The sequence below is a fragment of the Crocuta crocuta genome, unplaced genomic scaffold (genome assembly GCF_008692635.1).
Source record: "Crocuta crocuta isolate KB4526 unplaced genomic scaffold, BGI_CrCroc_1.0 scaffold15, whole genome shotgun sequence".
NCBI lineage: Eukaryota > Metazoa > Chordata > Mammalia > Carnivora > Hyaenidae > Crocuta > Crocuta crocuta.
Window position 1 is genome coordinate 1,609,511 of NW_027530508.1, and position 14,569 is coordinate 1,624,079.

The 14,569-nt window shown below is 42.8% G+C and overlaps 1 protein-coding gene across 1 annotated transcript in view; it reads right to left on the reverse strand.

The window, feature by feature from the left end:
- ATRN (attractin) overlaps positions 1-11,885 on the reverse strand; it is a 154,383-nt gene extending 142,498 nt beyond the window's left edge. The window contains exon 1 of the mRNA XM_077767044.1: positions 11,713-11,885. Within this exon, the coding sequence (XP_077623170.1) occupies positions 11,713-11,885 (173 nt within the window). The remainder of the gene's footprint in view (positions 1-11,712) is intronic.
- Positions 11,886-14,569: the final 2,684 nt, after the last annotated feature.

Consider the following 14,569-nt stretch of genomic DNA (forward strand, 5'->3'; position numbering starts at 1 on the left):
AAAAATTTAAAAAAAAAAAAAAAAAAAGGGGACAGAGCAAAAACTGTTAAAGAGGACCACACATGTTTGTTTGTTTGTTTTTAATGAATGAGAATGGTTATGAAACTGCTATGGAATTTGGAATCCACTTAGTAAATTTTTAAAAATAATATAATATTTTAGTAATGCTATTCTTTGCAACTATGTAAGTCTTTTTAAAAAAATGACATATGTCAACTGCATGTCAACCCAAAAGTATGCAAGAAAGCAAAAAGAATTTTAAAATTATTTTGGAGGTGCTTCAAAAATTTGAAGATAACAACCCTAGACAATATTCATATACAGATGCATAAAGAGATAAGTAAAGAATGTTAATTGTAGCTATTTTTGTAGCAGGACAAGTTGGAAAAATCTAAATGCCCATCAGCAGAACAGGTAAATAAGCTGGAGTTCTATATTGAATATGCCAATGAATCAACTACACCTACAATTATTAATACAAATCTCAAAAGCATTAAAAATTGATTTTGGGGGTGAAAACAACATGTTTTAGAATAGTTACTTTTTATGAAGTCTGAAAACATGATCTTGTTTTTGGAAATAAGACATTGTGTGGGTGTGTCTGTAGTAAAAGTAGAAATGTGCAAGGGAAATAATAAACATCAACTTTACCTTACAATTTACCTCTGAGAAGAGAGTAAGGAGAAACGGGATCAGGGTGGAGTAACACAGGGGCTTTGGTTGGTATCCGTAACATTTTATATTATATGATTTAATATTATTATATTATAATAATAATAAAAAGAAGAAGGAAATTCAGCAAAGCTAGGTTGTAGGTACACAGATGTTCATTTTATTACTCTTTGTATCTCTTCCATAGACTTGAAATGTTTCATATTAAAAGGAAGTTAAAGTTAGCTCAGAGACTGAACCCAGCACCAAACATAATTGTTCTTAAAGCAACCAGTTACTCCGTCGGGGTTGGTCAGTGTTTCTCAACCAGTGGCTCAAAGGGTGTTTCAATTAAAAGACAGTACTGGCATGTACTAAAAGAGAAGCATAGGACACAGTATTTAAATACAAGTTACAGAAGGGCATAAAAGAAATCTAATTCTGCAAATTTGCCTCAAGATCATCTTGCCAAACCTTCTGATCAAAATCCTTGTATAGCTTCGTAAAATGTCCCTAGTATCTCAAAACACAATGTTAAAGGGGGAAAATTAAGTGACAATTATAGTCAATCTGTTCTTTCCACTCAATTGTGAAAACACCATCCACACAGGAAATATGCTATCTGCAGAGAAATGCTTACAAATAGCTGAAAACCACCATCGTTTTATGATTTAGAAACAAAACACCAAAACAAATTTTTGAGACAATTTTTAAAGCAAAAATGTCTGAGTACCAATCATTAGGACAAAAAAGTCCATTGCTATAACAGAGTCCAATTCAATCTTTATTATAATATAAATTCAATCCAAAATTGACATTTTTTGACTATACCATGCTTTTCCTTATAAAATTAATTTAAAATATATTAACATGTGACATGTTAAGCAAGGAAAAGGTCAAATTTTTCTTTTAATATTATAAATACCATTACAAATTGTATTTAAAATGTATACAATAGTCTATTAAGAAATTACGTTTTGGTCTATTTAAAATCATCTCACCAAAACCAGGATACTTTGTTTAAAAAGATTGTATTTTAATTCCTAAAAGAGTCCACAAGATTGTAAATTTTTGTGAAGGGATGTGTGAATCACAAAATATCAGAAACACTGGTCAGAAAAGGTGACTTATGTGTCTCTTAACAGCACCTGACACAGCTCCAGCCCTACTGCTTATAAGCTTATTAGAAAATTCTTAATTAAAATGCATATCAAATTCTAAAAAGATAAACAGGCAGTTCAGCCATGACTAAAATTAACTTCTATACGTGCAGGACAATTCAAGATAAGTAAACATGTAAATAAATAGCTAGGATTGAAGTCTGCTCAAAATGTTAACTTGAAAGGACGGAAAACTTATAGAATTAAAAATTCAAAGAATAAAATCAAACCAGGGTCTCAAGCACTAAAGGAAAAGCATTTAAAGGAAGATGAGACATCCATAAAATGAGAAGAAAACAAAAATAAGCAAGACAAATATGAGAAAGCCACCCTCAGAAGGAAAAATGAGGAAATGTCTGGCTAATTACAAAGGGCTAGTACGAAAGTACAAGGAGAAAAGGGAATGGAAGGAAGAGAGTAACAAAATGAAGAATTAGATCAGTACACAATACATGGATGGGGACTGCTTTTTCCACGATGCATCTGAGAAATCTCAGAAAATGATAAAGAGTGTAAGTGAGGGGGTGCCTGAGTGGCTTAGTCGGTTAAGCGTCCAACTTTCGCTTGGGTCATGATCTTGCGGTTCGTGGGTTCGAGCCCCGCGTCGGGCTCTGTGCTGACAGCCAGCTCAGAGCCTGGAGCCTGTTTCAGAGTCTGTGATTCCCTCTCTCTCTGACCCTCCCCTGCTCATGCTGTCTCTACCTCTCTCCTAGAAATAAATAAAACATTAAAAAAAAAAAAAAAAGAGTGTAAGTGAGAAAAAAGTTTCAGAATAGGTCAGTGGCTGAGAAATTTCCAGACACAAATACTCCAAAAAGTACAACGGTTTCATTTCAGTTTTAGAAACAAGATTGTGCTAAAGAGAAAAACTAATATGATTTCTGTTCAACCGCAGTACCAGATACCTACTTCTAAATTTAATACTCAAGATAAATGTAACCTACGCATTTATTAAGCCATTTCATCATTTTAAGAAAAAACTGTTTTGATCGTAAATGTACTGTTTTTCTCCTATATATTTCTCTTGCCTCTACACTATAGTAAATAAAAAGCATTTAGCTGTCTTGGGAAACTTTCAAAGAGGTGAAGCTTAAATGTCAGATATCTGCTTTCAAACATATAACTTATGCAATTACATTACAACACTCATGCGCAATTTTTCTTCTTACTCAATAAACATATTTTTACCTTTACTGTTCTTTCTTTTTTTAAGTAGGCTCCATGCCCCACGTGGGGCTTAAACTCACAACCCTGAGATCGGGAGTTGCATTTTCTACTGCATGAGCCAGCCAGGCACCCCAAATTTTACCTTTTCAAAGAAGTAAACTCTATACTCCAGAAATTAGCAAAAACTTTAAATGTCCATTATGTAAGTATTTTACAGAGTTAAGTTTTTACCCAATATAACATAATTGATTCCTCCCATAATTCAATCTCCAGGATCACAAAGTCAGAAGACAAATGAATGCCATTCAGTGACTTGGCTCCACGAGACTAAAACTCAGTATGGAACAGTCCTCACTGCAGCAACCTCGAAGAGCCAGCATGGGGCACCTCGGTGGCTCAGTTGTTTAAGTGCCCGACTCTTGATTTCAGCTCAGGTCGTGATCTTGCAGTTAGTGGGTTCAAGTCCCACATTGGGCTCTGTGCTGATGGCACGGAGCCCGCTTGGGATTCTCCCTCTCCTCTCTCACTGCCCTTCCCCCTACTTGAGTGTGTGTACTCTTTCAAAATAAATACATAAACAAACAAACAAAAAAGAGCCAGCGTAATGCATTCCACATAGTGGGGCCCCGACATACCCTCATAATGACTGAACGAATTCCTGGTATACTAGGGGACCACCATTTCATTACTTGATACAGTATTTTCCAGAGCATTCCCAATTTTCATCACCAACGCTTACTAAGTATTCACCAAACAGCAGGTTCCAGAAATACACAAGGGTGTCACTGTTCTTACCTGCCTAGCCCTATGTTCTGGTACATGATGTGTGTTCTCCTTTCTCCTTTCTTACTTCCAATTCCTCAGTCCATGCCCCTTACTCCTACTGGAACTGGAGTATGAGGTCAACAGAGCACAGCAGGTGCTCAACTCAGGTATGATCAATCAGAACATTCCCATGACCCAAACACAGGGGTTGCTTCAGTAAAGGACAAGGGACCAGTCAGCACTCCTTATTTGCAATGAGCCTCTAAGAAAGGGTGATTCTTTTCAAGTGAACAGTTCAATTTAACTTCTGGAGACACCACCTGAAGACAGTCTACCTGAGAATAAGGCCAGCAGAGAGTAGGTCAAAGCCAAGACATGGGGAGAGAGGGAGAGAGAGAGAGGGAGGGAGAGGGAGAGAGACAGACCAAGGGGACCCCTGGATCCAGCCACACACAAAGCCAACAATATCCCCCTGACTTTTCTGCCATATGAACCAATAAATGTCTCTCATCTTTTTCTCTTAAGCTTATATGAGTTGAGTATCTGTCACTAAAAGAACCCTGAAAGAAATTATATCCAACACAATTTACAAATACAAATTAATGAGCCCTCAAATGGGAAATTGGCTAAACAGAGCTAAGACATGGGGCAGCGAGAACAGCCTTATTCCCAGCTGGAAGTTGGCAATCTGAGTTATGCAGTATCAAAGGAACAAGCTAAAATGATCGCCTGTGGTAACTTAAGGTTCAGATCATGTGCCCATCAACACCGGAAAACTAAGAGACTTGGCAGAAAAATGTCAGGAATTTAGACCATGTTGTCAATTCTACGAGAATAAAGCTCAAACTCTTCAGTGTAGAAGACTTTCATGATCCTGACCTATGTTCCTCTGTATGTTAGGAATTGTCCTACATTAATAAGGAACAAGAAATTCAACTCTAACTGGCGTAAGAAAAACACAGAATGCAGTATCTCACAAAACTGAAAAGTGCAGCTTCGGGCAAGATTTGATCCAGAGATTCAGACAATCATCAGGTCTCCAGCTCCTTTTCCTTGACATCTACCCTCTTCTAGAAGTTGCTGTGACCACAGGTGTTGCTCCTATCACAACAATGGTTGCTATAACAGATCTAGGTTTTATATCCTCAGCACATAAAGCAGAAGACGAAAAGGCATCCCTTATCATAAACATCCAGAGGAGAGAGACTCCAGCGAAAGTCCTGAGATTCACTTTGATTAAGTCAGCTTAGATCATATGCCTACCTCAAAACAATCATAACAACCAGGGGCTGGAATGCCCTAATGGCTCAACCCAGGTCAAGCATGTACCCTGAAGCAGAAGGTTGTTGGGTAAGGAAGAGGAAAGGCCATTATCACCTTCCAGTCTCACACCACTCCAACACATCCCTCAGAGAGTTATGCCCCAACAACCTCCGTGTCCAGTTCTCTGCTATGGGTTGAATTGTGTCCCACAAAAAGATACACCAGAGTCTTAACCCTCAGTACCTATAAATGTGACCTTATGGGGAAACAGAGTCATTGCAGATGTACTCAAGATGAGGTCATACTCATACATCCAACATGTCTGGCATCCTTACAAGACAAGAGACACACAGGGAGAATGTCATGTGAATCTGAAGTGATGGAAGCAGAGACTAAAGTGATGCACCTACAAGCCAGGGAATGCTAACGACTGTTGGCAATTCCAGCAGCTAAGAGAATGGCGGGGAACAGATTCTCCCTTAGAGCTTTCAGCGAGCACATGACCCTACTGACACTTGATTTCACACTTGTGACCTCCAGAACTGTAAGAAATTAAATTTCTGTCGTTTTAAACTACTCAGTTGGTGGTACTTTGTTACAACAAGCCTAGGAAACTAACACACTTAGGTAAGCCTGATAACCCATGATTCTCTGCCTTTGTCCATGCTCTTTTCTCCTTCTGGAATGCTCATCTCTCCCAGATCGTCTGTTCACACTGAACCTCAGATCTGCCCAAACGTTCTCCTTTGTGATGCCTTCCACCATGGCCCCCAAAAGAGCTAGCCTCTCCACCACCTATTAGTCCAGCACCACGTACTGCTTGTATTTTTATTGTTAAATCCTAATTGCCTGTGCACATAGCTGTCCTCTCTTCAGAATTACAAGCTCTCCAATGGGAAAGCAAGGCTTTCTTATGCACCTTTATATCCTCAAGGCAGTGCATAGCACCTAACACATAATAATCATTCAAAAGCTATTTATGAATTGAGCAGGCTGATAACTCATCTCAATAAAGATAATGGGTATGATTTCAGAGAATGGGCTATAACAGATTATACAGAACTGAAGATGGGCCTTGAGGTAGTATCTAGATAAGTAGAGAAGAAAGAATGTGGGGGCGGCAAGAAGGAAAGGTGTTAAATTTAGTAAACAGGCAGAAAAACTAGAGTAGAAGAATCTGATTAGGGAGAAAGGGATGTGTTGGAGCAGTGGGAGCTTTCTGCTGAGGGGCTTCTTACAGGGAATAAGAGGAGCAGAAAAAGAAAGGTTTCTGAGCAAGGCAGTGACACACGTTTTCAGGGAATTCCTATGACAAAGTGTTGAATAGACTCTGGAGGTGCAAGAGACCTTTCAGGGTGCAGCAGAGGCAGGTAGCAAGGAGGTGAAGGGCCAGATGCTCGAGGACAGCAGCGGCAGGAGTGGAAAGGAACAAAATTTTAAGACTTTAGAGAAGGGAGAATACACAGAAAGAGCGAAGGATTACTCTTAAATTTTGACTTTTGGTAACTTCGTAGGATTGACTGCTGGAGTAAGAGAGTGTAAAGAAAAAGACTATTTTTTTTTCAGTGAAGATAAATGTTTGTCCCAGATGGCTTACTATGAGGAGACCATAAAACATCCCCCAAAAGACACACAGTGTACAGAAGACAATGAAGTTCGTGAGATTTATGAGAACAAAAGGCAGAGATGGCAATCATATGGGTAAGGATGACTTTTTTTTATAAGTCATAAAAAAATATACTGCAGAACTTCATTCTTTCCTTCCACAAATATTTATTGTGTACCGTGTCCTATGCACTGTTCTAAGGCTCTGGGAAGCCTGAGCTCATGGAGCTTATATTCTATTGGGGACCACAGACAGGCCTATTTGATTCATGAACATAAATTTAGGGCTTCAGATTAATACTGCTTAGTAGTTACAATAAACCAAAAAAATTTTTTTACTTTTTTTTTTCAAATTTTATTTTCCAGGAATTTCATTTCATATAGGTATGTATTTCCTTAACCAGTAGCCAAACAGGTTCGAGTAAGTTAAGGGTTTTGTTGTTGTTGTTAATGCTAGCTTTACTGCTGCAATAAATCTGTTTTTCCTCCTTTGTTTCTTAATGGCATTAGCAGCCTTTCCAAAGAATGTTCATAAAGAGTGACTAGACTCGGAAAAAATGAGAGGACAAATGGTACAATGGAAACCAAGAGTATGGGAATTAACAAGGCCTGAATTCAAATCTCAGTCCAGTCTTTTCACAAGCTGTATGAGCTGGAGCAAGTTACTCAGTATCTCCAAGCTTCAGTTCACCCACCCGCGAAATGGGAATAACTTCACTCTATGGATTAAAAGAAGTAATTTCTAAATGGCACTTGATACAACACTTAGGAAAAAAAATGGAAAAATGTTGGTGGCAGCTAGCTGCAACTACTACCACCATTGCTCCAATATGCTCGGCACAAAATAGATGCTCAATAAATGCTTACTTCTTTTCTTTTTCTTTCTTTTTTTAAAATTTGTTTTGTTTAAGTAATTTCTACACCCAACATGGGGCTTGAATTTATGACCCTGAGATCAAGAGACACACGCTCTTCCAATATGTAGTCAGGCGCTACATATTTTTCCTTCTAGGAAAGGGAAGTTCTTAATATCCTGGGTAATTACAAAGCTCCTATTCACTAGGCAATTTGAGTCTATCTTCTGAAACTTCTACTTCTGATAGAAGAATTAAACGCAATTACTTTAATAAATGGGCTTACTATCTTTATTTCTAATTTGATGGGATGTATTTATCCTCAAAAGAAAAATTTCAATGGTGAGGTCACAAATAGAAGAATATGATCACTAATGAGGTGCCTGGGTGGCTCAGTCGGTTAAGCATCTGATTCCTGATTTCTGTTCAGGTCATGATCTCACGGTTCGTGGGACTGAGCCCCATGCCAGGGATTCTTTCTGCTCTTCCCCCTCAAGTAAATTTTTAAAAAATCATCACTGAATTATGAATGCTAACATAAAAATGAAGGAAAATGGCACTGCTTCAGAAATCATCCATCAAAGATCCCATAGCTATTTTTACTAAACTGACACCAATAATAATATCCTCTGGGATTAATCATTTCTATAGTATCTTAACATTTGGAAAAAAATTAAGTGATTTTCTAACTGCAACCATGTGATAACACAAATTTTATACAACACCCTCAGAGCTGTCCAGAAGATTAAATAGCATAAGGTATATGAAAATGTTTGGCCAGGTCCCTGGCATATATTATGCACTCAGCGATAACTTTAGTGAAACCTAATCCTCTTATTATCTTACATTCCTTTCAATTGATAGAAAAGACCTTATAACAACAATTATAACACAGGATTTATGGCACTAGAAAGATTTTAAAAAGACACTGACTTGATGCCATTCCAAACCAGAAAGGTATTCATTTGAACGTCTCTTCGTTTAATAACAAAAAGATCTGTGAGTTAAATCAAGATACGTACCACTAGAATCAAAACCAACATTTCAGTCTTCCCTCAAATAATCCTTCCACTAAAAATTTAATGAAAGTTTTTTAAAAGGCCAGAGACATCAAGTTCCTCTTATTTTCATTTTTAAAAATGCAAATTCCAGAAGCCCACAAAATATTTTGGGCTTTTCAGGACTAAAGTGCTAACTGTTTGCCCTGGAAGGAGGCCTGACACTGCCTCGAACCTGCTCTAACGGAGCACCCACAAAGGCCAGGGAAGCCCCTTCACTCATGCATGACACCAACTGAGACAACCCGTGTCAGGACTGCTTCTTCCCCACAACAAGTGGCTCTTCTCCAATCCTCTGGACAAGAGAGAAAACTGCTCTTTCTCCCTGGCAACCTCCCTCATACACCAACGACCCCAATGCTTACACCCGTCCTGCTAAGTGGATACCCTAGGAGCACCCAATCTCAGGGTGTATAAAATCTGCTCCTCTTGTGTCCGTGTGTCTGTTAATGGTATTACTATCTTCTCGGTCACCCAAGATAGGATCTAGTTTAGTTTCCCTCACCATCCCCCTCCCCTCCCAAGAATGAACCAGTTTCAAAGCAAGACAGGTCTCTTACCTCTGCGATACCACCTAGCACCTACCTCCGTTCCCACAGCCTATCTCAGGTTCTCATTCCTGCTGTCCTGACCCAGGCCAGCTCCCACCCAGGTGCCTACCACCTCTCATGCTTACAATGAGTCCACATACTCCGAACAGTAGCCAGACTGACCTTGCTATGCATGTTCCTCCACACCCCGCGGGCCCCCAGTGCCTTCCACAGCATTCCAGATTCTCAGAACTTAAAGGACTCTCATCTGACACAACCCTCCATTCTCTTCATCTTATAAGATCCTCAAATTCAAAATGCTCTGGCCTTACTTTCAAGGCCATTCCTGCTCTGACTCCAATCTAAAGTCCTGTAAGGTCATGAAAGTGAGAGTGAACTATGCCATTCCATTGCTCAAGAGCTAAAGGTCAAAATTCCCAACCCAACCTACAGGGCTTCACATGGCCTGGCCCCTGCCTGTCTCTGCAGTCTTGCCATGCTCCCATTTGCTCTCTGCTTCAGTTCTCTGGCCTTCCCTCCAGCTTGTCATGATCCCCTTCATCCCAAGCCTCTGGACATGCTAGCCTCTTAGCAGCCCACCCCTCACATAGGTCATTATCCGACCCTTCAGATCTCAACTCAAAAGTCATTTATTCAGCCACTAGCCTTACCATTCCAAACTAAGTCAAGTCCTCTGTTTGTCCCCTATCCTTTGTTCTATAGCCTCAAACAAAATAATAATAAGCTGATTATTAAATTTCTTATTCCCAAGCAAGAATGTAAGCTCCATAAAAGCAGGACTGCGTTGGTTTTTTTTGCCACTATACCTCACAACTCACCCCAGAGGAGCCCTCAACAAATATGAGTCGATTAACATTATTCATAAATCAGAACACCCTAAGTACGTTACAAGGCCATGGGGTGCCTGGGTGGCTCAGTTGGTTAAGCATCTGACGTTTGGGTTTTGGCTAAGGTCATGATCTCCTGGTTCATGGGATCACGCCCCACATTGAGCTCTGTGCTGATAGCTTGGAGCCTACTTGGGATTCCCCTTCTCTCTCCCTCTCTTTCTGCCCCTTCTGTGCATTATCTCTCTCTCTCAAAAATAAACTTTAAAAAAAAAAAGTTACAAGGCCAGCCCCCACTAGACACAGGTCATGAAATCACCTGGTTATTCCCTAACAATAAAAAGTTCATCTCCTCAATGTTTCCGAGTTCCCCTGAAGATCTGACATTAAACAAGTCTACAATTCTACCATTCCAAACATCTCTCTCACAACTCTCTTCTATACGCTCTAGTACCAGCAATACTTTACTTTCTGGTCTCTACAATTTTGCTTGCATCCTTCCTCCCATCTGGATTTTGTTTTCCCAGCTACACATTTCCAAATCCTACTTTGCTTCAAATGCTCAAATCCAATGTCACTTTCTCCTCGAAGTCTTCCTCGCATTCCCCCAGCTAGTCACAACCTCCCTCCCTGAATTCCCACAGGTTCTCCATTGCCTGCCTCATTTAGGTCCGATCAAATGTCACTTCAAGTGAGAGGTTCCTCCTAAAGTTACTCACTGATTATAACTCTCTATCAGATCATCCTGTTTTATTTTCTTGACAGCATTTACTATTATCTGAAATTATCTTATTCATTTCTTTCTTTACTTATTTGCTTATTTACTTATTAACTGCCTATCTCCCCCACTAGAATGTAAGATCCATGAGAACAAGGACTATCTCTGTCTGGGTCTCCGTATTTCCCCACTCCTCCACATCTTACATCAAAAATGTTGAGTAAAATCTGCCAAAGGCCTGAATGACTCCGTAGTCCTTACGACTAGAGTCATTTGTGTACGTATCTTTCTCGTACAGTATTCCAAACTCCATGTGGACTGGGTCAAAGTCTGGCTGTTTGTGTGTATTACCTGGAAATCCTTTCACAACTGAAGCAAATAATAGATAACTTTTAATTAACGAATTAATGATCTCTCCAGGAGGTACTGTCCCAAACCAGGCCAGCTCAGAACTCCTTATTCTCCAGAAACCAGGGCATACAGGAACCTCCTTCTATGCCCTCTCCATCCTGTTCCAATCAGCCGCCTCTAGTGAGCTTCAAAAGGCTAGTCTCTTCACTTTCCTCTAGGCAACAACCACTGACTCTGTCTCTAATATCTCACAATCCTAACCTTTCCCTCTATCTCCAGCCAACAAATCACTTCCAGGGCCCTGTTTCTTCAGGGCCCCGGCATCTCTCTCCAATGAGTCGGGGAACTCATCAGGCCCTAGGGGAACAAGGGAACGTTAAAACGAAGTGTTTAAGACTAGCTCTCCCGTCCTTTATACCTCGTTTATCCGAAAGAGGCCCAGTTTCAAGGACTGGCTTTGATACACTTTGGGACCCTAAGCTCTCTTCTCATGTACCCGCCGCACCCAAACCCCTCTGGGGTGCCTCCACCCTTGCCTCGAACCTTTTCATCTTCCAGTACAAGACGACCCTAGGCCAGAGACGATGATCTCCTCGGAAGCAAATGATCCTCAAACACCGTGGGGCGGCCGTATCTTCCCCACTTTCTGTCCGGCATCTCCCTCCGGCCTGGAGCCATCTCGTGCGCCCCTTAGCCTCAGCCTCCCTCCGGGCCTGACCCTCCAACACCACCCCCCACTCACCTGAAGCGGCCCCCGCAATGCTGGCATTGCTCGCCCACCCAGCCGGCGGGACAGACGCACTGGCCGGTGCCAGGGTTGCAGCGGCCGCCGTTGACACAGGGTCGGTCACNAAGCGCTGCCGCCGCCGTCCTGCTCCTCAGCCTCGCCTTAGTCGCCGCCGCCGCCGCCACCATCTTCCCGGGGCTGAGACGGCGCCCCGCGAACACATACACACACACCGCACGGCCGGCTCTGCTTTGCCTGGCCGTGCGGGGCGGGGCTGTGCGGACGGTGGCTCGGGCGGTCAATCCTGGAGGCGGGGCCAGAGCTGCGCGGTAGGCGGAGCGATGCGTGCGTGCGTGGGCGTGGCGCGTGTGGGCGGGGCGCGGCGCGCGCCGGCAGTCCTCTGGCACGCGCGGCCTTGGAGGCGGGTCTCTGAGCCTTGGTCTGACGCTTGCTGAGATTCCCCGCTTCCCACCTCGCGTGTAAGGCTCCTTTGCGCTCTGGTTTTTGGCCTTCGCTGGGTGCGCCGGCGACAGATCAGCATCCCTGAGGCACCCTCTTCCCGTCGGCTGCCTGGGAGCCGCGTGTCATCGCTCTGCTCGGACCGTCTGCGGGGCAGACCGGGCCTAGAAGGCTTCGTCGTGGTGCGTACCGTGGTGTGCGGTACTGTAGAAAGAAACCTGCGCTCCAGCTTCTGCTTTCCCCTCTGTAAAGTAGGGATAATGACGTAACACGTGTGTTAAGAACTCAGCGCATAGACTATGCGCAATAAATGCCTAATACTCCTTGATTCAGGCTGATCCAGTGGCCGACCAGAGCCCGCACCCTTAATTCTGTGGAGGAAGTTTGGGGTTATCTGACTTTGCACTACATGTTGTCAAACATCTCTGAAGGGAGGCCAGCACCCTCAGCCCACTACGCACATCTGCACCTAAAGCCCTTCTTGTCTGGTAGTTTGTTACTTTGGTAGCCCCAGCGAAACATGCCTCCTGAGAGGGTAACCTTGTGTGGTCGTCAGTGGTCGTCAACCCTGGAATCTGGGCTGGACCTGTGATTCGATTTAACCAATGGAAGAACGTGGCAGAAATGAATGTGCCCATTACAAATATGAGCTTTGAGAATAGCCGGTAACCTTGATTTTGATTTCAAAAATCCTGAGCTGCTCGCCGTCTCCCACCTTGCTGTAGAAAGATGACACGCGGAGACCACATAGAGAGGGAAAGGCCCCAAGACTACATGAGAAGTAGGGACCCAGTTACCATCAAGAAGTGAGGTCCCAGAAACATGAACCTGGTGAACCCATCCCAGCTGAGGGACCAATCATTGAGAGAAGAAGCCCCCAAGGTTGTCCCAGCCGTCTGAGCTGTTCCTCATTACACGGAACAGAGGTAAGTCTTTCCTCCTGTGCCTTTTCCAAAATCTTGAAAAATGATAAACCGGCTACCAGTTGAAGCCTCTAAGGTTTAGAGAAATTTGTTACTCAGCAATGGATAACCAAACATCGTCTGACACAAGCCTTGTGTTGTGAGGAATATTCCTGTGGCAGCTACCTCAGAGTTTGAGTACCCTGCAGTCCCTAGGAAACAAAGAAACCCCCTTTCGCTTTACCTTAGAGCACAGAATTCTAGAATATACCCCCATACCCCCACCTAGGTCCTGTCCTGACCTACCTTACTGTGTAGCCACTTCAAGCCTGGTGAAGCCTAACAGCCCACCAGTCTCAGCCTCAGCCTCCCCATCCCCACACCTCTCCTGTTGTTACATGAAACATATTGCTCAGCTGAGGTCCTACCACTGGCATTCTGGTTTGCAGGTGTTTTTTGCTGCAGTGTCCTACGGGAGCTGTGTAGAATGGGGGGCGGGGGGGAATGGAAGACATGGCCCTACCCTCTGGCAAGAATACAGATGGGGCACTGCTCCCCCAACTCCCCCTACTCCCCAAGGCCAGAAATAGAACCAGACTTTCCCTTCTTTCCCCACAGCAATACTGAACCCAGGCTGTGAAGTTTCACATAATTTTACCAGCACTCAGGGATAACAAAACGGTTTGCATCCACAGGGCAGCAATATGGCTGCCCTAGAACCTTGCTACCACAAATGATTTCTTCTTTAGTCTACCCACTTCTCTGGTTCTCTTTGCTTAGCCATGTTTTGCTCAAATTATCTTGCCTTAAAAAAACAAAAAATCTGGGGTGCCTGAGTGGCTCAGTCAGTCAAGTGTCTGACTTCAGCTCAAGTCATGATGGTTCATGTGTCGTTCTTGATTTCGGGCCCCGCGTTGGGCTCTGTGCTGACGGTTCAGAGCCTGGAGCCTGCTTCAGATTCTGTGTCTCCCTCTCTCTGCCCTGCCCCCACTCACACTCCGTCTCTCTCTGTATATCAAAAATGAATAAATGTTAAAAAAATTTTTTTAAAAACACCCCAAAATCTTACCTTGACCTATAAAGGGAAATATTGCAATCTTTTTTCGCCTTTAAAGAGTCCCCTTCACTTTATACATCTGCATGGTGAATTAAAGATGGCTACAAATTGTCTTGTATTCCTTCCGTGGAAAGACGGGGACTAATTCCTCCAACTCCTTGAATCTGGGCTGGTCTTAGTGTTTGCTGAACCGATAGACTGCAGTGGAAGTGATATACTGGAACTTCTGAGTCGAGGTCAAAGAAGTTTTGCCACTTATTTCTGCGTGCCTTCGAACCCAAGCAGCTCTGAGGAAATCCAGCTGCCATGAAAGAGGCCCAACTAATCTGAGACCGCCATATTGCAAGGAAGCCAGCCGCAGCCATTCCAGACCCCAGCCATTCAGTTCTTCCCAGCAAAAGCCTCAGACACTAATGAAGCAGAGGGGTACCACCTCTGCTGTCCCACCCAAACT